At 39.2% G+C, this 24,032-nt stretch overlaps 1 protein-coding gene across 7 annotated transcripts in view; it reads right to left on the bottom strand.

Moving 5' to 3' along the window:
• Positions 1-24,032, bottom strand: part of GIGYF2 (GRB10 interacting GYF protein 2) — a 125,844-nt gene that overhangs the window by 27,578 nt on the left and 74,234 nt on the right. For all 7 annotated transcript variants that reach the window (XM_082466256.1, XM_082466258.1, XM_082466257.1 and 4 more), the window contains 10 exons: positions 21,809-22,005; positions 20,673-20,832; positions 14,365-14,531; positions 11,471-11,562; positions 10,313-10,420; positions 9,207-9,307; positions 7,461-7,561; positions 5,407-5,568; positions 4,057-4,215; positions 698-934 (listed from right to left, as the gene is read on the bottom strand). In XM_082466256.1, coding sequence (XP_082322382.1) covers positions 698-934; positions 4,057-4,215; positions 5,407-5,568; positions 7,461-7,561; positions 9,207-9,307; positions 10,313-10,420; positions 11,471-11,562; positions 14,365-14,531; positions 20,673-20,832; positions 21,809-22,005 — 1,484 coding nt within the window. The remainder of the gene's footprint in view (positions 1-697; positions 935-4,056; positions 4,216-5,406; positions 5,569-7,460; positions 7,562-9,206; positions 9,308-10,312; positions 10,421-11,470; positions 11,563-14,364; positions 14,532-20,672; positions 20,833-21,808; positions 22,006-24,032) is intronic.

Raw genomic sequence — 24,032 nt, 5'->3', positions numbered from 1 at the left:
CTGAAGGCTTACCATCTAAGAGCCATTCCAACTTCTGCCCTTGTCCCTCAGACCCAGAGAACCACTAAGTCTTGCTGATTGCTATTAGGCCAATTCTCATCCTCTGGCCCTACTCATTCTTACACCACCATCACACTCTCTTTACTGGTCTCCCAGTCTCACTTTCTACTTATTTCAAATAATGCTTTGAATCCTCCTAAAACAACACTTTGCACACATCACCTCAATCCAACTTTCAATAAACCCCCATAGTCAGCTATGTTTCAAGCCCTGTATGATGGTTCCTACTTACACGTCCAAATGTTTATGTTTCCTGCCCTCATAAGTCTATGAGCTCTCTGAGGACAGTTGCCTTGTCTCATTTATCTTTGTCTTAGCAGTGATGAAATGATACAGAGTAGGCACTCCAGTGTTTTAATTTATGAACCATACAGACTTACTTGGTTTTGCCTGCATCACTGCTCGTGTCCTACCCTCTTTTATTTATTCTTCCCTTGTTTAAATGCCTAACACAAAGTACAATGCATCGTATTGTTTCCTTGATCAAAAAACGAAGGTAGCAATGTTTAACATAAAAAAAGTACACTGTTTCACTGCTACTGTACTGCCAGCATCTACTTAACTAAAAAAAAAAAAAAAGCTAACAAGTAGCTCCTACGGATGGTCTGGTCTGGTCCAGCTGCTGTCTAGGCTTTACCTTCATCTGCGCCAGCTGCTGCTGCTGCTGTTGCTGCTGCAACCTCCGGAGAGCCTCTTGCTGCTGCTGCCTCTGGCGCATTAACTCCTTCTGCCGCTGGAGCTCCAGCTCTTTCCTCTTCCGTTCCTCCTCCTCGTGCCGGAGTCTGGCTGCCTCCTCTTCCATTCGCAGCCGGTTCTCCTCTAATCGACGCTGGGCTTCTTCTTCTTCCCGGGCCCATTTCGCAGCCTCCTCTTCCTTCCCAGAAGGAAAAGTAAATGATAATAAAATTTAACTGTGTTTAAAAAAAAAATCTGAATCACTTTTCAAGGCTTCAGTCAGAGGCATGCTTACAGGATAATTATCATGTTTAATTTATTTGCTAATTTCTACATGAAAGGAATGTCACTTTGAACATCTATGGTAAGTGCTGATCTCTTAGAAATCACCACAAACTGCAGGCAAGTCTCTTGGAAACTGTTCCAACACTGAGGCAGAGACAGCTTTTCAGGGTGCTGAGCGCAAAGAGCTGTCAGGACCTGCAAGAATACGGATTACCAGGAAAGCCTCAGCCAGTTCCGGACCCAAAGCAACTTTACAAAACCACTTAATTCCATCCCAGGTTCTCACCCGTTTTGGCTCACAGGCCCCTTGGAAGGTCTCTCCTTGACCCATCCTCTACCCCTCTACTACTTTCTGCAGTACCTTGGCTCATTTTCCTTCTGCTTCCCTCCCTCAAAACCATTCCATGTGCCCCGTGGAATTTTCTTGGCCTTCCTCCATGCAGTCTGATTACTGCACCTGCAATGCTCTAGAGCTCAGCAGTCCCCAACCTTTTTGGCACCAGGGACCGTTTTCGTGGAAGATAATTTTTCCAAGGACTGGGGGTGGAGGTGGGGTGGTTTCGGGATGATTCAAGCTCATTACATTTATTGTGCACTTTATTTCTGTCATTATTATATCCACTCCACCTCAGATCATCAGGCATTAGATCCCAGGGGTTGGGGACCCCTGCCTAGCTTATCCAGACAGCACATTCCCCTCCATTCTCCAGAACTCAGGGCAGACACCAGCCACTCTACGAGTACTTCTCTAGCCTTCAGGAGGTAGACTTCCCCTCTGCCTTTTGATTATGCCCAACTACACCTTGTCCTCCTCTCTCTGTTTGCTCTTAGCCCATCTGTGGCAGCAACTGTTACTACCTATCCAGCAAAAATTCCTTTCAGGTTGCTTCTTTGCAGACAGAACCTCCTGTCATATCCGAGGTTTAAAATGCCAGATTTTGCTTTTTAAACTTCCAGTGTAAACAGGGACAGCCATGTGATCTGATTTAGGCCAAAGGGATGCTTCCAGAAAAGATATTCTTCCCAAACAAAAGGAAAGAAGCATGAGAGAAGGGCCACTCCCTTTCTGGGTACAGGGTATGGTATGATATCCAAAACTCCTAACCATGAGGCAAAAAATGTGAACTCATAAGTCAATACACCGGGACTTCCCTGGTGGTCCAGTGGTTAAGAATCTGCCTTCCAATGCAGGGGATGCGGTTTCGATCCCTGGTCGGGGACCTAAGATCCCACGTGCCGCCGGCAACTAAGCCTGCGAGCCGCAACTACTGAGCCCGTGCACCACAACTAGAGAGAAGCCCGCGTGCCGGAACAAAGAGCCGGCGCACTGCAATGAAGACTCCACATGCCACAACTAAGACCCAATGCAGCCAAAAAAAAAAAAAGGTCAACATACCAAGAAATGGTAGAGCAGAGCGTGCACCATGAGGTGAAAAAATCAACACACCAGGAGACGACAGAGGAGAAGCATGCAAAGGACCTGGATCCTTAATGATATCACTGAGTCACTGAAGTTCATGTTTAACTGCCTTATTTCCAAAGAACACCTTGTTATGTGAGGCAATAACGTTATCTACTGTTTAAACCATTTTTAGGTGAATATTTTGATTTTTCAGCTGAAAGCATCCAAAATGTGGCATTTATTTCTTGTAAAATCATCACCTACATAGTCTGTGAGCTTCTTGAGTACAGAAACAATTTCTTAAAAAGTTCTGGACTCTACCAGCAAACAATCATAACAACTGGCATACGGTGTATTAACAAAATCTATTAACTGTTAAATGAATAAACCAAAGAATCTAACCTGGAAGTTATCTATCTAACTCTAAAGAATTTAGATTTCTCAAAGAGTTTCAATCAAGAACTTAAGCAAAAGCAGGTCATCTCCAGCTTCGTGTCAGTCCAACCAACAAACAAAAACCTACACCCCTAAGTGTGGACTGCTGTACACGGTGACTTCCTTCCAAAGAGTACAGTAAGGGGGAAAAAGAGTAACTTTACAGTGGAGACACCTGACAAGCACTACTGCAGCCAGATGATCAATGTCAACATCAATAACCATAAATCATGTTGGTAATATGTACCCTTGGTATGTGATGAAAATGGTACTTAACTTCTGTGATCTTCTTCTGAAACACCCATAACTCGTCTGATTGTGAGAAAAACTTCAAACAAACTCCGATAGAGGGTTACCCTACAATAACCTGACCAGTATTCCTTAAAACTGCCAAAGGCATCAAAAACAAGGGAAGTCTGAGAAACTGTCACAGCCAAGAACAAGCTAAGGAGACATGACAACTAAATGCAATATTCTGGATAAGATCCTGGAACAGAAAAGGGACACTGGGGAAAAGCTGAAGAAATGTTAATAAACTATGGTCTTTAGTTAATAATAATAACAATAATAATACACCAATATTGACTTATTAATGTGTCAATATTGGTTTATTATAACAAATGTACCATACTAATGTAAAATAATAATAGGGGAAACTGCAGTATCATCCCAATTTTTCTGAAAATCTCCAACTGTTCTAAAAAGAAAATCTACTAATAAAAAAAACCTACCTCTGTTCTTAAACATGAAAAGGAAACGCTTCAGGGGTTCCGGCTGCCTGGAACGGCAGGATGGCACGGTTACAACAGCGTCAGATAACGGTCATCGCTGCCATCATCTTATGCATATACTAAGCAGCAAGGAACTGTGCACTCTAAAAGTGTGAACCGGGGAGTGCCCTACGGCAAAAAGTTGTCAATCTCCAGATCTCACGTTTGGTTTTTTAAGAGCAGGTCTTCTTCAATTTTTCTCTGGTGCCCTCGTTTTTTGTTTGTTTTGATTCCTTGACATTTTGTTCAGCTTTTATAATTACATGTGGGATGGTTATCACAAAAGTAGTAAGAGCCAGTTAGATCTCTTTTGGTAATTTGCAGCAACCTGAAAAAGTTTTAGATAGGCTCTCCTAATATCCTAACACTTTCTTAATCACTAATTCCTAGCTTCAAAGAAGCAATGAGAAGAGCAAACCATCTGATCACCTGCTTGCGTAACAATTCTTCCTGCTTCCGCCTTTCTTCCTCTTCTCTTCTCCTTTCCTCCAGTCTTCTAAGAGCTTCTTCTTGCTGCTGTCTTTCTTCCTCTTCTCGTTGTCGCCGTAATGCAATTTCCTGCTCCCTCTGGCGTCGCAGAGCCTCCTCCTAAATTAAAAAAAAAAAAGTGTGTGTGAGTGTGTGCGCACGCGTGCGTGCATCTCAATTAATATATTACATCATAATTTGGAAAGAAATAGGCTATGTGCTGCTAAGATCCTGTTAACAGTATATATAAAAAGTATCTAACCAGGATCTAGGGCAAAAAGGATATACGTAAGCTGGGGAGTAGGTATATTAAGAGTTAAAATAATTTGTATTTGAAATATTAATAGTTTAATAGCACTACATGCAAAGTCCATCCTGGTTTCTACATTAGCTACATCATTTCCTGATTAACACTAAAAAGGACACAGGCTTTGGTTTCTCTGTTGCTACCATCAGTCCCTATTTTTTTAATCAAATGAGAACCTAAGGCATAGAGAAGTCAAACCAACATAGCCACCAAAAATGCCTGGTGAGGTAGAGAAGTTTTCCAGTCAAAAGTATTGAATAAAGCCATGTGTCTCAGAACATGTTCCCAGAACTAAAGTCCCACGGATATTAAATATACAGAAACGGGTCCCACTGTCAAAATAACTTAGGAAGAAATAACGAGCAACACAGAATTAAACAGATTTCTTTACTGCAATACTTCCTAAGGTCCTTACATTGCTAATGCAGAGTGTGATTCTAAGAAATACTAGCAGTTCTAATCTAATCTCAGCATGGACATGGATGCCTTTTTTCAGAGTTCTTCTTAGGGCAAAAAACAAGAAGGAAATGTGACGCAAAGGCTAGACACTGGGGCTGTTACAGAGTGGATTCTTTCAAATGGGATCTTAAAAAATCCCAGTAGAAAAATGGTCCAAGCACATAATAGAGAATTCCCAAAAAAGAAATACAAATGGCCACAAAACATGAAAAACATTCGGTGTCACTGGTTATAAATACTTAAGGACTTAATTACTTCTGAAATCTAACTCGTTTATAAAACCCCAGGAAATATGTAAAAGCAATCAATTCCAATGAGTTACTAGGACTGAAGAATATCCCTCCAGTGGGTGTTAGTGGATAACAGACATTTTTCCTAAAGGGAAGTGAGTCTCCTAAGATTCTAATCCCAATCCTGCTAACTCCCTGATGCCTTAGGGAAGCCTTCTCCGGGAGAACTATGACCTGTGAAATGACGGGAGTGAGCAAGATATCCCCCAGGCCCTCCTTCAGCGCTAATCGTATGAGCAGAGTTCTCAGACATACCTGCTTCCTTCGGGCAAGCTCTTCTTCCTCTCGCCTTTTCCTTTCTTCCTCCTGCTGTCTCCGAAGAATTTCCTCCTGTTGTCTCCGGAGTTCTTCTTGCCTCTTTCGATCCTCCTCTTCCCGTTTTGCCCTCATTTCTGCCTCTCTTCTCTCCTGCTCTAGCTGTGGTTACACAAGGGTGCGCTTAGAAACTTGAGGCCAAGCACAGAACACTCCAACATCACTGACCAGTACTGTTAGGAGCTGGTCAGTGCAGACACTGGAAGGTGGAGACACTACCATTCACTCAGTTACGTGTAGTGCAAGTGGGTGATGAAAGCAGCTCTGTGAGAGCTCTAAGCTCTGCTATGTCATAGTAACCAGAAAGTTTTACGCTCTTCTAAGCTGGATGCACTCACCCCTACTTTTACCTGTCTTTTCGCTCCATACTACTACTGCACATCTCCTATATGTGGGAGAGTGGCCTGTGTTGAGAGTAACATCAGAATTCTCTTGGGATGGCATTTCTTTGTTCATCCCTACAAAGGATTTTCTGATTGAAGATCTAACAACGTGTCTAACAAGGTTTCAACCGCAATGTTGTTGAAAAATTACAGAAATTCTTTAAAATCTGAAGACCAACCACTTAACTAACTCTATCATGTATAATTCCCCAATACTAGCCAAATCCAGCCCCTAGTCTCCAGTCCTATTGCCACACATATAATTCAGGCCTTTACTTTCTCATCCACATTCCTAACAGTCTCTTACCTGGTTTCCCAACATCCTGTTTTGCCCAGAGTCCCCAGTTCAACATCCAACCTGCACCAAAAAAATCACTCCCAGGCTTACATTTAATACCATCCTTCACCTTGAAAATAAATCCTAAGTCTTTAACGTGACACGGGCAAGGATCCTCCTGATTGGCCTGCCTCATCTTCTTTAATCTCTCTCATCATTTATTCCTCAGACACACCAGCTCTAGACTGGACCAAATTATTTAACTGTTTCCTGTGCCAGGATGTTCTCATACACGTCTAGCCTTTACAGGTCTTGTTTCCTCCAATTGCAGTTTAATTTTCACCTCCTTCTACTCCGTCAACCCAAAACCCTTCAACTGAGCTAAATCCTACTACCCTTCAAGTGAAATCAGCTCAGGTATTACCATCCATCCAAAGTGTCACCCAATTCCTGATCCCCACCTCTCCTGCTAGGTAGCTGGCCCACGTGCTTCCTTGTGTTACTTGCCTGTGTCATCATCTTCCCAACACCCTCAACACACACACACACACACACAGACAAGAATGCACACTTTCATCATCTATGTGTTCCCAGCACAAAGCGTTATCTATGGAACAAGAACAACCTCAAGAATTGTTTGAATTATGGTCTGTCACTCATATGGAGACAGATTCTGACTCTGAACTCATTTCATATTCTGGGCACTCTAAGGATACTGTCACTACCTCGGGATAAGAATGCACTAAACATAAAATAGGAACAAGATTCTCTCGGAGGCATGAGAACCCAGAAATCATTTCAATAACACTAGGTGTTCACAGACAACCTCTTCTGACAAGTACTAAAACCAAAATTCAAGATTCCTAGCTCCTCCAGAAGATGTGAATAGAACACAGAATGTAATATTAATGTTGAGGTTTTCAGCTGTATGTCTTAGGCACTAAGAAGCGTAAACAAACACCACCATAAAGATTCAATGTGGGAACTCAAGCCTCAGATCAAGGGTCTTATAATAAGCTATGCAGTGGATATTTTCTTATGATCTTGTAACAAGCATTTATACCATGAATAACATACCACCGTGATCATTAATGTGTCGACAAACCAATTTTAATTGATTTAATTTAAACTTGTTACTTTAAATTGTTGTGAGGTCTTTTTGGGGAGAAGGCGGCACAATAATGACAGAGTATGAATGTGCTTATACCAGCTACATAGCCGTGAACTAAAAGGAAAAATGTGTAAGTAGCTAGAGAAATAGAGACATCAATAAACAAACGTCCATGACCTGCAGTTGGAAAGCATGCACTGCTATGGAAGAATGAGTTTCAGACCTTTGCAGCTTTGGCCTTCTCCATCTGCTGAAGCTGTTCAAGGGCAGGTCCTGGAGTTGTGGTGTCAAGGGGAAGATCCCATACACTACCACCTTCCCAAACTATAAGACATGAGGGGAAAAAAGTGAGGGATATCAGACTTTATATACATGGCTAAATGTCCAGAAGAATAATGAAAAAAGCTGTTTCCCTGTCCCTGAATGAGCTCCATCACCTATATCTGTTCTGCTTCTAAGAAGACTTAACTGGGCTTCCCTGGTGGCGCAGTGGTTGAGAATCTGCCTGCCAATGCAGGGGACACGGGTTCAAGCCCTGGTCTGGGAAGATCCCACATGCCGCGGAGCAACTAGGCCCATGAGCCACAACTACTGAGCCTGCGCGTCTGGAGCCTGTGCTCCGCAACGAGAGGCCGCGATAGTGAAGAGGCCCACGCACCGCGATGAAGAGTGGCCCCCACTTGCCGCAAGTAGAGAAAGCCCTCATGCAGAAACGAAGACCCAACACAGCCAAAAAAAAAAAGAAGACTGAACTACCAGTGGGCTCTAGTTTATATCAGTACCCTTCAACACATCTAGAAGAAAGTACCAGGCATTTATTGGGAACTAATTTCATCCTCAAAAAAAACCGTTATCTGTTCATATCCCCATTTTTACAGATGAACAAGCTAATAAGGGTCAGAGGTAGTTTTGTAACATTCCCATGGGCCCTGCTGACCTGAAAGGCAGCACAGGGTCTGATATCAAAGTAAATGAACAGATAAAGGCTTCTGAGCCTGTTTTCCTATTGCCTGTAAGGTTTGCTGACACCACTTTTCAGCATTCTCTATTTCCTACATTCCTATTATAGTCTATTTATGGACTATAAATTATTGTCTGCATAAAACCAATGGACTGTTTGTAAAGGACCTTAATTGCATACCTGAAGAGAGAAAATGTTTAATAAGGTATTCATAGTTTTTTAAAAAGTGAAGACTATTTTAACATCCTAACAACTATAAATGACTCCCAAGAAAAAATAAGGTACATACAGCATGGGAAGTTGAGTTGATAAGAGACAATAATCAGTCCTTCTCCTGCCATAATCCCCAGGCTCAATGTCAGCAAGAGAACTATGACATGAATGGCTCAATGGCTCAAAGAAAACTCCATCAGTGCCCATGGTCTTTACCTCTTGTAAGGACTATCCATGGTTCAAACTACCCATACCTCTGCATGGATCAGACCTTAAGAAACAGAAGCGCTGCACCAATATCAAAATGTTTCCAAAACCCCAGCCCTAAATTTTCCAATTTGATGCAAAAAGATGAGCGAATGAGGTAAGGGTAGCCTTTTCTATTCCCCAAATTTCTGGGTACCTGCAGTGTTAAACTACTCATCAACCCTCGACTCAAAAGAATACATCATCATTACTTATGTTTTTAACTTACGCTTTTTCTCACTCTGGTGAAGAGAATAAGAACAATTCAAAAGACTTTTCTACAGTGGTTAGAACAACATAAAAAAAGAGAGGCTGACTCAAGTTCAAGAAATCTATCTACTAAGTAATTTCTAGCAACTCCTTAACAGCTATTTTCAATAGCTGGGGTCTATTTAAAACAAAACAAAACAGAACAAAAAACTCACTTTTTATTAATATTCAATACAAAACATGTCGAAAAACTGATATATTTTTAAAAAACTGAATTATAAAAGTTATACAAGTCTAAATCCTTTAGGAGCTATCCTAAAGGCCAATCTAAGGTTTTACCTGTAGGCTGTGAGGTTGTTGGCTGGAGTTCCCAGATAGAACCAGTATCTGGCACTGACACAGACCTAGTTACTGAGGGAATGACGTTCTGATCAGATATTCTGCAAAAGGGAAATTAGAAAATTAACTTGTTCTTGTCATCCACGAAAATAAAGAGATATTTCCAGATTATCTGTAGGTTTCTGAGGTTATTTGGCCAGAAAACTTCATTGTTTTAACTAAAACATAACACTACCAAAACATTTAGGAAAGGAAAAAGGATAGAGGCAAGGTAATCACACTTCTGGACCTTCAAGGTATTAGCAAATTTTGATTTCCAAATAATGGATATGCCTACTGTCTTTAAAAAATCCAGAATATCTCAATAAGAGTCACAGAGGCAGCATGTTATCATGAAAAAACTCACAGACCTTAAGTCAAAAGGTCTGCGTTTTAATTCTGTCTCTGAAGTGTTCCGTGTATTATGTCAACCAAGTCCTTTAGCCGCTCTGAGTCCCAGTTTGCCCATCTTTAAAATGGAGACCTGAACACCTAACCTGCCTACCTGCAGAATGGGTTATGGCTCAAAAGAGAAATATAAAAGGTTCTGGTTAAACTAGACAGTAAAGTTTTTAACAGCAGTGACTGACACCTCTGCAGGAGGTGTGCAGGAGACCTACCACCTTGCCCATCTCGTAGGAGACAAAACACATACTACCCTGAATGTTAACTTGAAACAGCAGGAATTTAAGACTTTTTGCATAATTTCCTTTTCCTTAGACCTACCTTAATGGCTTTTGGGTCTGGAAAATTATAACCCTGTGTGGCATTGTTAATATCTTTCTTGAGACATCACAGGTAAAAATGAGATTAAATTTCTTGACTACATTTTTTTGTTGTTGCTGATTCCATGAGCCTACACTGCTTTTCAAGCGTTCTTAGTATTCTTTGGTTATTATTCAAAATTTATCCTCTGAGTATAAAGACCAAATAAATGCTTTACTTAATTATTATTATTTTTAAAAACTATATTCTATTTTTACACACAACACAAAAAAAATTTCCTTTCCTCTCTTTCTTTAAAACATACACACACAATGTGACACATCATGGAAACGACCACCAACCTCATCTTCAGTGCCTGGAACTGCTGGAGAAGAAGTGCCAACTGTTGCTGCTGCTGGGAAGACAGTGCTGCTTTCTGTTGCTGAGCCAGAACTTGTGCGTATTGTTGTCTTCAAAAAGTAAAATACAGTATAACCTTTCTATCCACATTTAGTTCACTTTACTGAGACATTAAAACACAAAGTTCAGGCCCCCCCAACAAAAAACACCATTAGAAATAGCTATCAAATATATTTTACACAAATAGTTCTGTAGTTTATTCTAGAAAGAACTGAACTAATAGATGGCATGTTTCTGAGTGAAAAGAGAACAGAAAAAAAAAAAAAAATTAATGAAATGCCCAAAACTGGAAAGTTCCCTTAAGATGATAGTAGCCTTTTATCAGAAGACAAGTGAGAAATAAAACAGATTCAAACTAACAGCTATTTCCACATGAAGAACTCTTTGCAAAAATAAAATCACTTGTATAAAAATCCTCAAATTTATATGTTTCAGCTTGGAAAATTTTAGGTAAGATTTTTTTTCACTAGATCAGAGGTGGACAATTTTTTTTCTGTAAAGAGCCAGACAGTAAATATTTTGGGCTTTGCAGGACATTCACAACTACTCAATTCCGCCTCTGTAGTGCAAAAGTGGCCATAGATAATACACAAACAAATGGGTATGACTCTGTTCCAATAAAACTCTGCTTATGAAAACAGGTAGCCGGCCAGTTTGCCAACCTCTGCACCAGATGATAGCAAATCTTACCTCTTCTATGAAAGGGACCCATAACCTAAGTGACTCTACCATCATTCCATACCACTACTAATAGCATAAACTTTTACTTCTTTCCTGCCCTCTCATCTGTTTTTTCTCTGCAGCATTCAAAGTTGACCCATTTAGAAGACACTTAGTTCTTAAAATGTTTGTTGATTCTTGCTTTAGGAGCTAAAGATCTTGCAAAATTATAGTTATGTGTCATCTTCTACAAACTTCTGGTATTTAAGAAACAAGGTAAGACCAAACTTAGAATGTATAGTGGTAACATGCCACTAGCTGGATTTGATGACTGAAGTATCCTATTTAGTTTTCTGCTGTAAATGGTGAAATTTGGGAGCAGATTACATCTAAAGGCCCTTTTGGTGCTGCAGTACACCCAACCGCATTACTGCTCTTACTGTATTAAGAACTGCTGATACTGGAGGTGCTGCATCTGGTATAAGGCTGTGAGTTCCTGCTGCCTGGTCAGTCGTTCCTGGTCCAACTCTCCCTGGGAGTAAAGGGGTGAAGGAAAGAAATACCACTGAATAAACTGAAAGAGCCTAAAAGCAATTTAGTACTTATATCTGAAAGGAAAATGAATCCTAGACCTTCACATCCCGCCCCACCTTTATACCCCAAACCCAAAACACCTATTAAAAAAAAAATCAGGCATCTTAGAAACTAGTGCCATCTAGCGGAAGAAGGTGGTGTCAGCATTATAAGAGATTCCCTAAGGTGAGAAAGGTTCCTTATTTAGCTGCTGTTCTCCCCTCCTGCCCTTGAAGCTGAATGTTGTACTGCACTCCAGAGTTATTAGTGTAACTAAAAAAATGTATAATTCTCCCAATCTTAAAAGTGATTTATAAATTTGGAGATTATGGAGAAATTAGAGAAGTAGGACAAAACAGAAAGGAGTAAAATTAAATCTTATGGTAGGATTTTATAATGACACATAACAATTACAGGGAGGTAGTGTATAAGTATGTCTTCTTAAAGGGGATGAGAAATTTAAAATTAAATGGAATATAAAAGAGCTCTGAAAACTGTTTAACTATCCAAAAATTAGGTGTTTCTATTGCTATTAATACACCATGAGTTTAAAAATAAGCTGTAGTTGGGACTCCCCTGGTGGTCCAGTGGTAAAGAATCTGCCTTCCAATGCAGGGGACATGGGTTCGATCCCTGGTCGGGGAAGATCCCACATGCCGCGGAGCAACTAAGCCCGCGCGCCACAACTACTGAGCTCGCGCACCTCAACGAGAGAGCCCGCATTCCGCAAACTACAGAGCCCACGTGCCCTGGAGCCCGCAACAACTAGAGAGAAGCCCACATGCCTCACTGAAGATCCCGCACACTGCAGCTAAGACCCAACACAGCCAAAAAAAAAAAAAAATTTTTTAAATAAGCTGTAGTAAAACCCTGTTTTTTAGCTTATATGTCAAATAACACGGCTGGAATTTATATTTTGGAAAGCTAATAGTGGAAGAAAAATGAAAAGTGAAGTAAAGATAGTAGAAATAAAAGCATAAGGGTGACATAGACTAAATTTAGACAAATCATTAGTGAACAGTTTATATCCTTACTGCACACTGATTATAGTTTGGAAAAAAACATTTGATATATGATTTCTTGGGATGAGGTTCATCTGAAATTCAAGGACATTCTTCTTTCTTATTAAATATTCATGGATAGAAGCTACACTAGGTTAGTCTAAAATTAACTTAAGGGCAAAGGCAATACCTGACAGGAAGCAGAGCTTCCCATGGATTTTCCCCTTAAGTGGGTCTGACTGAGGCTCAGACCCTAAAATTGGAAGTCAGGAAATGGATTAGAGCAAGCATGCCAAGCTCCAAGTGATGAGCTTTCAGCGCTGAAACATGCAAGATAAAAACCCATCCCAATTTCTGAGCAGGTGGTAAAAATACAATTTATATACAGTAATACACAATATAATTTTTCTTTGGATTTACAACAGAAATGTCAGGAATAATTCTCCTCACCTAGGAATTTTAATTGCTCTCCAAACTATACGAGGTCTCAACCCATCAGTGGATTGTGAAATCAATTACTGGATTGTGAAATCAATTACTGGATTGTGAAATCAATTACTAGGTCAAGATCAACATTTACATATTGGAAAAAAAAAGAAAAGAAATGGAAAGAAAATATGTACATGGCACCAAATGTTTTGTGAAACTTGTTTCAGATATACCTGCACATTAATAAGTGTACAGAGTAGTGACATAAAAATCTTTTTTTTTTTTTTTCCTATGGGCTGTGGTCATAAGTTCGATAGCCATTGTTCTCACTTATGAACTCTCTTGGCTACAGATGTTGTGACTGACTTATTCATCTTCGTCGCGTAAGAACCTAACACAGCCCTGGCACAGATCTTCAATATATAATTGGTGAGTAAATCAATGGATATTACTGTAGAAATCCAGTGTTCACACTAAAGGTTTTTGACTATGGCCACTTTTGACTATGGCCAGCAACCAGACACTGCAAGCTGGAGAAGCAAAAGAGAGGCACAGATCCAAAGTCCCCCCAAAAGGAGCTAAACAGGGAGAGGCCCAGGAGCAGCTGCAGAAAAAGACTTCCCCTTCAAAGGCACTCCAGGGTCAGCATACTAGAAGGGTTACATTATGATCTAATTTTTAGTTAAAATATCAGTAACTAATGTTAAAAAAATAAAAAAGTCTTCAAAAAATTCTGAAGCAATGGAATTTTATCTTAGTAACATTTGCTTTAAGGCAAAACTCAAATTTAAGAACTCCAGAAGTCAGAAAGCAAGAGGCAAATAAATGGAGAGGAGAATGTGCATTCTAACTAGAGGCAACAAGAAACTCTAAGTCAATTGTGCTGAAGCACAGCAGATAAAGGTAAAAGCTCTGAAATGAACTTAGAAAGGTAAGGAGCCAGAACATGCGTGACCTGGTAGGGAGGCCAGGATAAGATGTTCTTCTTTCAACACCTGCTGGAAAGCTACTGCAGGGTTCTGTTTCTTGAGAGAGAGAGAGAGAAAGAGATGGGGGGGGGGGGTGGTGCGGGAGAGAGAGAGAGAGAGTGTGTGTGTGTGTGTGTGTGTGAGAGAGAGAGAGAAAAGGATGGGCACAGTATTTGAGTTTTGAAAAGATCATTATAGCTAGGTATGTAGTCTCTGACTCAGACTTCCCATTGCCATTTCAGTTAATTACTTTCAAGGAACTAGTTTCTTCTTCATTAGATGTAACATCTGGATTGCGTTTACAAAGAGAAGCAAGTGCTTCTGTGTCCACTATGTGTTCTGGGTGAAGCATAAGGTACTTACCATATGAGGAGGGGGAGCTGGTCCAGGAGAGAAAGGAACCCTTCCCCACATTTTCATGATATCACCAAGAGGTTGGAAGCTTTCATCACATGCTCTCTTCACCAACAAAGACATAGTGAAATAGCCCGCCTGAAACCATTCCGCCATCTCCTGATTATTGAAGGGACCTACAATAGCATTAATTAAACAGAAAAGCAATAAGAATCCTTTCAAGCTAAAGAGGAAAAATATATTTCCGGGGTCTGATCCTCACCCAGAGGTAACAATTTATTTCAGGTGGCACCTATCAAATATCTTGTATAATATCTTAATTTATCACAAAAAGTGGTGAACAGGACTCAAACTAATAAAATACTACAGACACAAATTAGAAATAAGCCTATGTCTACACACCCCAATTTCTCAGCAGTGTTTTAATTATTTTAAGGAGCATAATTGTCTCCAACTCAATCTCTAAAGTTCATTTGTCAGAAAAGCATAACACTAAAAAGAGTTAGTGTTTGTTAGACTTTGTAGCACTTAGGCATAGAGAAATAAATATGCAGGGCTGAATATGCTCTTCTCTACTTTTCATTTTCTGTTAGAGTTTACTGGAGGTTAGGCAAAATATAAACAATAATGAATTAAATTAAGAAAAATTACAATTTATTTATCTAGGGTAAGATTAAATCTGGCCTTGGTAAGGGAAAAAAAAAAACTAACATTCTCTAGATGTTTTACAATAAGAAATAACCGAATATTTTATACATAAAATTAACAAACTCACTATCAATAACCATTGATTCAGCAACTATTTACTGAACACCAGTCACATAGGTCCAGGCAGGAAGATACAGCAGTAAACAAAACCAAGCCCTCGAACTTCCACCTCTGGGATGGTGGAGTAGATGTACTTCTCCCTGCTCCTCCTGCCAAATACAACTAAAAACTCTGGACATTACATATAAAACAAACAAACAAAAAGACTCCTAAAGGTAGAGAGAAGGCAGCAGACTGACTAGAGGCCTTGGAGCCTGAGGAACCAGCTGGTGGTGAATTCCCTGGGTTTTCATTTTACCTCACACTTCCCAAATTTGGAGCTGAAGAAGCGAGCAACAAGAAACATGGCCCAATGTATACAATTGAAAACATGACCCAATTATAGGCTATCTACAAGAAAGTCACTTAAAATATAACAATATAGGCAGGTATAAAATGAAAGGATAGAAAAAGATATATCAAACAAACATTAATCAAAAGAAAGCTGAAATGGTTATATTAGTATTTAATAAAGTAGGCTTCAGAGCAAAGAAAATTACCAGAGACAGAGAGGGACATTATATAATAATAAAGGGTCAATCCACCAAAATGTATGCACCAAACAACAAAACTGTGAAATATGTGAAGCAAAATCTGATAGCTGAAAAGAGACACAGAACAGATCCACAAGTAAAGTTGAAGAGTTCAATAACTGATGGAACAACTAGATAGATAATCAGAAAGACTACAGAATTCAATACCACATCAACCAATAAGATCTAATTGACATTTACAGAACACTCCAAAGACAGCAAAATACACATTCTTTTCAAGTACCCACAGAACATACAGCAAAACAGACTATATTCTGGACCGTGAATAAATCTCAACAGATTTTTAAAAACTGAAATCGTATACAGTGTGTTCTCTGACAACAACAAAATCAAACCAGAAATCATACACAGAAAGTTAGAAAATCTCTAAACACTTGGAAACTGAACTACACACTTCTAAATACTACATAGGTAAAAGTAGAAGTCTCAAAGATAAATTTTTTTTTAAATACACTCAATGAAAATACATATAGCAAAATTTGTGGTATGCAGTTAAATAAGCTCTGAGAGGGTCATGTATAGTATTAAATGCTTACACCAGAAAAAAGTCTCAAATCAATAATATAAGCACCCACCTCAAGAATCTAGAAAAACAGCAAAATAAACCCTAAGATGCAGGAGGAAAGAAATAATACAGATAAGAGCAGAAATCAATGAAATTAAAAACAAAAACAACAGTGGAAAAAATCAATAAAAGCTGATTCTTTGAAAGGATCAGTAAAATTAACAAATCTTTAGCATGACTTACAAAGAGAAAAAGAGAAATGAACAAATTACCAATATCAAGAATGAAACTGGGGATTATCACTACAGAAACTGCAGACATTAAAAAGATAATAAGGGAACACTTTTATCAAAAAGATAATAAGGGAATAAAGAAGGGAATACTCTACACACATAAATTTAGATGAAATGGACCAATTCATCAAAAAACACAAACTACCACAATTCATTCATTACTATGTAATAGATAATTTAAATAGTCCTGTAACTATTAAGGATATTGAATTTGTAACTTTTAAATTCCAAAAAAGAAGTCTCCACCTGGAGAATTCTACCAAACATTTAAAGAATTAACATCCTGTGGCAAATGTATGGATGTTTCTCAAAAAACTAAAAACAGAACTACCATGTAACCTAGCAATTCCATTCCTGGGTATATACATCAAAAAAACAAAACAAAACAAAAACAAAAACACTAATTTGAAACACACTCCCTTATGTTTACAGAAGCATTATGTACAATCGCCAAGATATGGAAGCAACCTAAGTGTCCACCAACACTTAGAATAAATGGATAAAGACAATGTGGTATATACATATATAATGGAATGCTACTCAGCCATAAAAAAAAGAATGACATTTTGCCATTTGCAACAACGTGGATGGACTGGTGAAATAAATCAAAGAAAGACAAATACTGTATGATATCGCTTACATGTGGAATCTAAAAAATATAACAAACTAGTAAATATAACCACAAAGAAACAGACTCACAGACATAGAGGACAAATTAGTCGTTACCAGTGGGAAGAGGGAAGGGGAGAGGGGCAACACAGGGGTAGGTAAGAGGTAAAAACTATTAAAAAAAAACCACACACACACACACAAAGAATTAACACCAATTCTAAACAATCTTTTCCATAAAATAGAAGGGGAGGAAATTATTGACAGTTCATTTTATGAAGCTAATATTACCCTGATACCAAAACCAGACAATGAGAATACCAAAAAAAAAACCCAAAAAAACTACAAAATATCCTTTACGAACAGAGACACAAAAATCCTTAACAATATATTACTGAGTAAGATTCAGCAATATATAAAAAGAATTACACAGCATGACCAAATGGAGCTTATTCCAAGGATGCAAATCTGGTTCAAAATTCAAAAACCAGTCAATGTAATCAACCATATTTAACTGGTTAAAGAAAAATCACATGATCATATAAACAGATGCTGAAAAGGCATTTGACAAAATCCAATATCCGATCATGATAAAAGCTCTCAAAATAAAGGTTACTTCCTTAACTTGATAAACAGTACCTACAAAAACTCAACAGCTAACATTACCACTTAATTATTATTAAAGTTTCCCCTAAGATAGGAAAGTAGGATAAACAAAGCAAGTATGTCAGCTCTCACCCCTCTTATTCAACAGTGTTGGTACATACAGTAAGGCAACAAAAGGAAATAAGAGGCATACATATTGGAAATGAAAAAAGAAAACTGTCCCTATTTGCAGATGACAATAATAATGTCTACACAGAAAAGCCTATGGACTCTAATGAAACAACTCCTAGAACTAGTAAGTGAGCTCAGCAATGTCACAGAATAGACAAACATCTAAAATTCAATTCTATATAGTAGCAGTGAACAGATACTGAAATATAAAATATACAATTGCTCAAAAAAATCATATACTTAGCTATACATTCAACAAAACATGTACAGAATTTTTGTTGAAAACCACACAGTGCTGATGAAAGAAATCAAAGATCTAAATAAACTGAGAGACATACTATGTTCACGGATGGGAAGACTCAACATGGTAAAGATGTCAATTCTTTTCAAAATGATACAGAGGGGGCTTCCCTGGTGGCACAGTGGTTAAGAATCCACCTGCCAATGCAGGCGACACGGGTTCGAGCCCTAGTCCAGGAAGATCCCACATGCCGCAGAGCAACTAAGCCCGTGTGCCACAACTACTGAGCCTGCGCGCCTAGAGCCCGTGCTCCGCAACACAAGAAGCCACCGCAATGAGAAGCCTGCGCACTGCAACAAAGAGTAGCCCACGCTCACCACAACTAGAGAAAAGCCTGCACACACCAAACAAAAACCCAATACAGCCAAAAATAAAATAAATTTTTTAAAAAATGATATAGAGATTTATCATAATCCCTCTTAAAATCTCAGCAAGATTTTTGGTAAATATAGACAGGATTATTCAAAAACTTATATGGAAAAGCAAACTAGAAAAACTAAATGCTCTTTTGATAAGAGGAATCAGTCTACCCAATTTCAGGACTTACTCTATAGCTACGGTAACCAAGACTACATAGTATTGGCTGGAGGGACAGACACAACGATCAAATAAAGAACCCAGGGAATTTCCTGGCAGTCCAGTGGTTAGGGTTCTGCTCTTCCACTGCAGTGGGCATGGGTGCAATCCCTGGTCGGAGAACTAAGATCCCATAAGCCGTGCAGTGTGGCCACAAAAAACACAAAGAAAAGAAGAAGAACCCAGAAATCGACCAACACAAATATGCTCAACTAAACTTTGACAAAAGTATAAAAACAATTCAGGAGAGGAAAGACAGACTTTTCAACAAAAGGTCCCAGAACAACTGGACATCCATAGGCAAAAAAAATAAACCTTGACCTAAGTCCCATACCTTATATAAAAATTAACTCAAAATGGAACACCAACTTAAGTGTAAAACATAAAGCTATAAATTTTTTTGGGAAAAAACCTTTGGGATGTGAAGCTCGGCAAAGAGTTCTTAATACCCAAAGCACAATCCATAAAAGAAAAAAACTGATCAACTGTATTTCATCAAAATTTAAAACTTTTGCTCTGTTAAAGACTGTTCAGAGTCTGTTCTGAATCTTGACTGTATCAATATGTCGATATCCTGGGGCTTTCCTGGTGGCGCAGTGGTTGGGAATCCACCTGCCAACGCAGGGGACACGGGTTCAAGCCCTGGTCCGGGAGGATCCCACATACCGCAGAGCAGCTGGGCCCGTGCGCCACAACTGCTGAGCCTGCGCTCTAGAGCCCACGAGCCACAACTACGGAGCCCGTGAGCCACAACTACTGAGCCTGAATGCCACAACTGCTGAGGCCCGCGTGCCTGGAGCCCCTGATCCACAACGAGAGAGGCCACCACAATAAGAGGCCCACGCACCGTGACAAGGAGCGGCCCCCGCTTGCCACAACTGGAGAGGGCCTGCGTGCAGCAATGGGGACCCAACACAGCCAAAAATAAATAAAATTTTAAAAAAACAAGAACAAAAAACAAAATATCCTGGATGTGATATTGTTCTACAGTTTTGTCAGAGGTTACCATTGGGGGAAACTGGGTAAAGGGTACATGGAATCTCTATATTATTTCTTACAACTGCTTGTGAAGCTATAATTATCTCAAAGTAAATTTAATTAAAACACACACCTGTATATGTTTTAATTACAACAGATTCTACAGGCATGTAAAGAGATCATGAACAAATATATACAGTGCCAGGTAGTGACAGATGCTATGAAGAAGAATAAAGCAGGGTAGGGGGACCAAGGACAGAAAGGGAATAATGATGTTAGAGAGAGGTCACAGGCTGTACTTGGTAAAACATTATCATGAAACTGACACTAATACAGTGAACAACCAATTTCAGGTTATAAGCAAAAACGAAAAATCAACCAATGTCCTTCACAGCATTCTCTCCCCATTCTAATCTAACTTATGCACCATACACATATTTTAAGCAATTAGTTTATAATATGGTACTCTTTTTTCAGATATTTTAAATAGTTCTTCATCATTTATGATATCAACTCCACTTCAGTGAAACAATCAACCAAGGTTTCCCAAGATGGCTGCTACCATCTTTTTTTATGGTAGGGAGACTGAAATACAGTGAACGTACGAAACTCAACTGCCTAGTTAACACCTGGCATGCCAGAAATGAGGGCGTCTTAAGCATACTGTTCACAACCCTATCATATAAGTCATCACATTCTGCCTTGTATTCAAATTGTTTTCACTAGACTCCCTCCCATCACTGAAACTGTAAAGTACGATGGAGGGAACCTATAAGCAAGCCTTCTATATATGAAGAAAGCTGGTAGCACTGACTTTTGTTCTACTAGTATGCAAATTAACGTTAAGTAATTACCATCCTACAGAATCTGGAGTTAATGGCATATTTCTGTACATGAAGTAGAATGGAACAACCTACCTTGAATTTCTCCCTGAGGATCTTTGTAATACCACTTCTGCATTGCTTCATGCATCAATGGAATTGAGACTCCCTTAGCTCTGTGCTCTTGCAGTTTTGATGCCAGTCTCTCGTCATCTAGTGCACTGTCTTGTAGATAAGCCACCATCTTCTCAGCTTGCTAAGGGAAAAATTAAAAAATGAATTGTGGAAACAAATGATCCTAAATTAATACTTGTACATATAAAAATTGTCTGCCTTTTTTGGACTACCTGATCTGTGAGAGGCATTGTACAAATAACACAGCAGGCAACAATTTAATTCGTCCAACATGCCATGAAATAGGCACTATCCCCATGTTACAGAGGGGGAAACTAAGGCTCACAGGGTGTCAAGTCTTGCTCAAGGTCTCAAAATTATTAAGCAAACCCAAATGAGACTGAAACACAAGCTGGTATGGATCAAAGCCCAAGCTTCTAATCAACACACTTTAAGAGTGCCATTTAAACAAATAAACAAACAATCCTAAGTTATACAAGGTAAACCTATAAAAAACATGAACATTATCAGATCAAAAGGTTCAATTACAAATAAAATCTTTTACAAGTTTTACTAAGACACTGTCCCCTTTCTTCCTTTCTTCAACATTTCCTGCCACCAACCACTCCACCCTGAAGAAAAAAGAATTTCTTTTGTAGAAAGCAAATTATCATTTACTTTACATATAAACAATAGTATATAAAATCTTAGGGAACTCTAGAGACATAAATACGATGGTAATATCCTGAGAGTTTAACTATTTTCCCTGTTACACTTTAGGCAAAATACAGAAGACACACTGCCTATCCACAGCTGCCTTGTATTCACCATTTTTGGCATTCCATTAATTTCCAAAAAGAAAAAAGAAAAGCAAACAGCTAAGGCCAACCTCAAAAGAGCAAAAAATAACCTGATATAATGACTCTACACAGCAGAAACTTAAAAGCATGAAATGATTTGAAAGAAAATTACTCATAAAAATAAATACTAGACATAAAAACAACTTTTTCAGTACACAAAACCTAGTGCACAAAAGTTCCATTTTTGAATATTCATTTAATGCTTTTCAATTTTTATGGCAGTTCGAGAGGGAGAAAAAAGCATTACGTGATTTATACCTGCTCCAAATGTTTGAGACCCTCCTCATCATCTGGCTCTGCGGAAACACTGCCCATACCAGGAGCACCTACGACCGGCGTTTCAACTGGCCGGAGGGCAGGACTAGGATTGGGAACAGGAGGTGGAAGGATGAGAAGAGGAGAGGCTGTATCTGAAGGAATCTGTGACAGGGGCTGCTGGACACCAGGAACCATTTCTAGAGGAAAAAAATGTAGACAGATAAAAATCCTTTAAAATATAGAGACTCTTACGAAGAATAACTATCAAGTTGGGCAGCTTACTAAATGGGCTCAACAGATATGGGAACCGTGTCATGAACACTGCTGCTACTTCTTATGGAGAAGTGTAGTATTTCTCCCTAGAATGACAGAAGTACCTGCATAGGATGACAACAAATAAGATTAAAAGGTATCCAGAAAGGCCTTTTACAGTGCCAACCTGTATCACTAGAGCATCTACCCAATAGTTATAGGTCTACCTCCTGAAAACAAACAGAATCAGTCCAATTCCTTCCTTACATCATGTCTCTGAATAGTAAAGACAGTTTAAACAGCACTGCAAATCTCCGCGAAGATGCCACATCTCAGCATAAAAACTATTATTAAAAATATCTGCAATTATTTTGAATAAGTACCTATTTCAAGTTATTATTAACATTAATTCAATGCAACACATTTTGTAGGATAACAAAAAGCTCTCGGAGTCTACCTGTACAGTGCAGGAGGTTCTTTGCAATAAGAATAAAGACTGCAAAAGAGGTTGTGTCTTGGTTCCTATTTCTAACCTCTCAGTATGCAGGTTCTTAAAGAAGGAAAGGGGGATGGAAGTAATTAGATACAGTTGCAGTTTCCCCTTTGAAACCTTGTTTGTTCAATTACAGATAGCTTCTCCAAATTCCTGTTCCTCTCACTCTATCCTTTCTTTGCCAAACTTCTTAATAGGACAGTCTATACAACCTGTCTCTACTTCACCACCACCCACACTGCTACAATGTGACTTACACTCCCAAGCCCCCAGAAAAGCTTCTCTCCCAAAGATAAGCAGTGACCCAAAGTCCCCAAATCCAATAGCTTTTCCTAGTCCCCATCACCTAACCTTAGTCTGACATTATCTTCCCAATTCTAAACGGGAACATTCTCCTTCCTTCATTTTCCTGCACTCTATTCTTGCCTCTGAAGATTTTTCTCTGGCTTCTCTATCTACCCTCTAAAAATAGGAATTATCCATGTTCTATTCTCCCAATTCGTCTCACCCCTAACAAGTGTAATCTTTTAAATTTTCATTCTCTCTGTGGCCCTAAACTCTTCCCATTGAGCTACAGTCCCCTCACTCACAACTGCTCTCTGGCCACTGCATCTCTAATTTCTCATCAACACCTCAGACTCAATGTTCATAACTGAACTTGTTCTCTCCCCTCCCAAATGTGCTCCTCAACTTCCACTCTTTTTCTGTTAAGGACACCACAATCCTCTCAGGCACCTCACTCATCTTTGACTCTTCCCTCTTCCTTGCCCTGATATACAACAGTAACTATGTCCTGCCAATTTCTACTTTGAAATCTCATCTGCCACTACCTCCCTTTACAAGCGCACTGCCTACAACACAGTGACTGCTCAGGACACCAACAGGTCACAGAGCAGCCCATCTGTCATCACAACCTACCCTACACAGAGAGTTGTCAAATATATGTTCCAACCGTGTTTCCCACCAGCCTCCTTTTCACACCTCATACTTCATGTAAATAAAAACAGGAGCTGATTTCCTGCCCATACCTGGATCAGTCCTACTTCCTCACTGTAGCTTTCACTGCTACCTAGTACTGGAATGCCCTCTCGTAATTCATCCAGCTACACCTACCTCCAAATTCTACTTATTATTCCAAGACGAGCTCAAAGACACTTGCTTCCTGAAGCATTTCAGGAGTCTGCCAATCATGAATTCCTATCATTACTTTTTGTCCTAGGTCATTGATATACACATGATTTATTTCCCCTAGAGACTATAAATCCAGAATTTCAATCTTTAATGCCACTTATGCAGCTTTCCCAAAATATACATGTCAAGACCCCACCCTAAAATCTCCTGGAGTAAGGCCCCAGGCATGTACATTTAAGAGTATGAACCACAAGTAATTTGGGGGGGCACATCATAACTGAAAAACGAAAGAGGTCTCAAAACGTACAAGTCCCATGGTGCCTTGTATATATAGTAGAGATTCAAATA

The sequence above is a fragment of the Balaenoptera physalus genome, assembly GCF_965194825.1.
Source record: "Balaenoptera physalus genome assembly, chromosome: 6".
NCBI lineage: Eukaryota > Metazoa > Chordata > Mammalia > Artiodactyla > Balaenopteridae > Balaenoptera > Balaenoptera physalus.
This window is presented reverse-complemented; position numbering and strand designations above follow the sequence as displayed.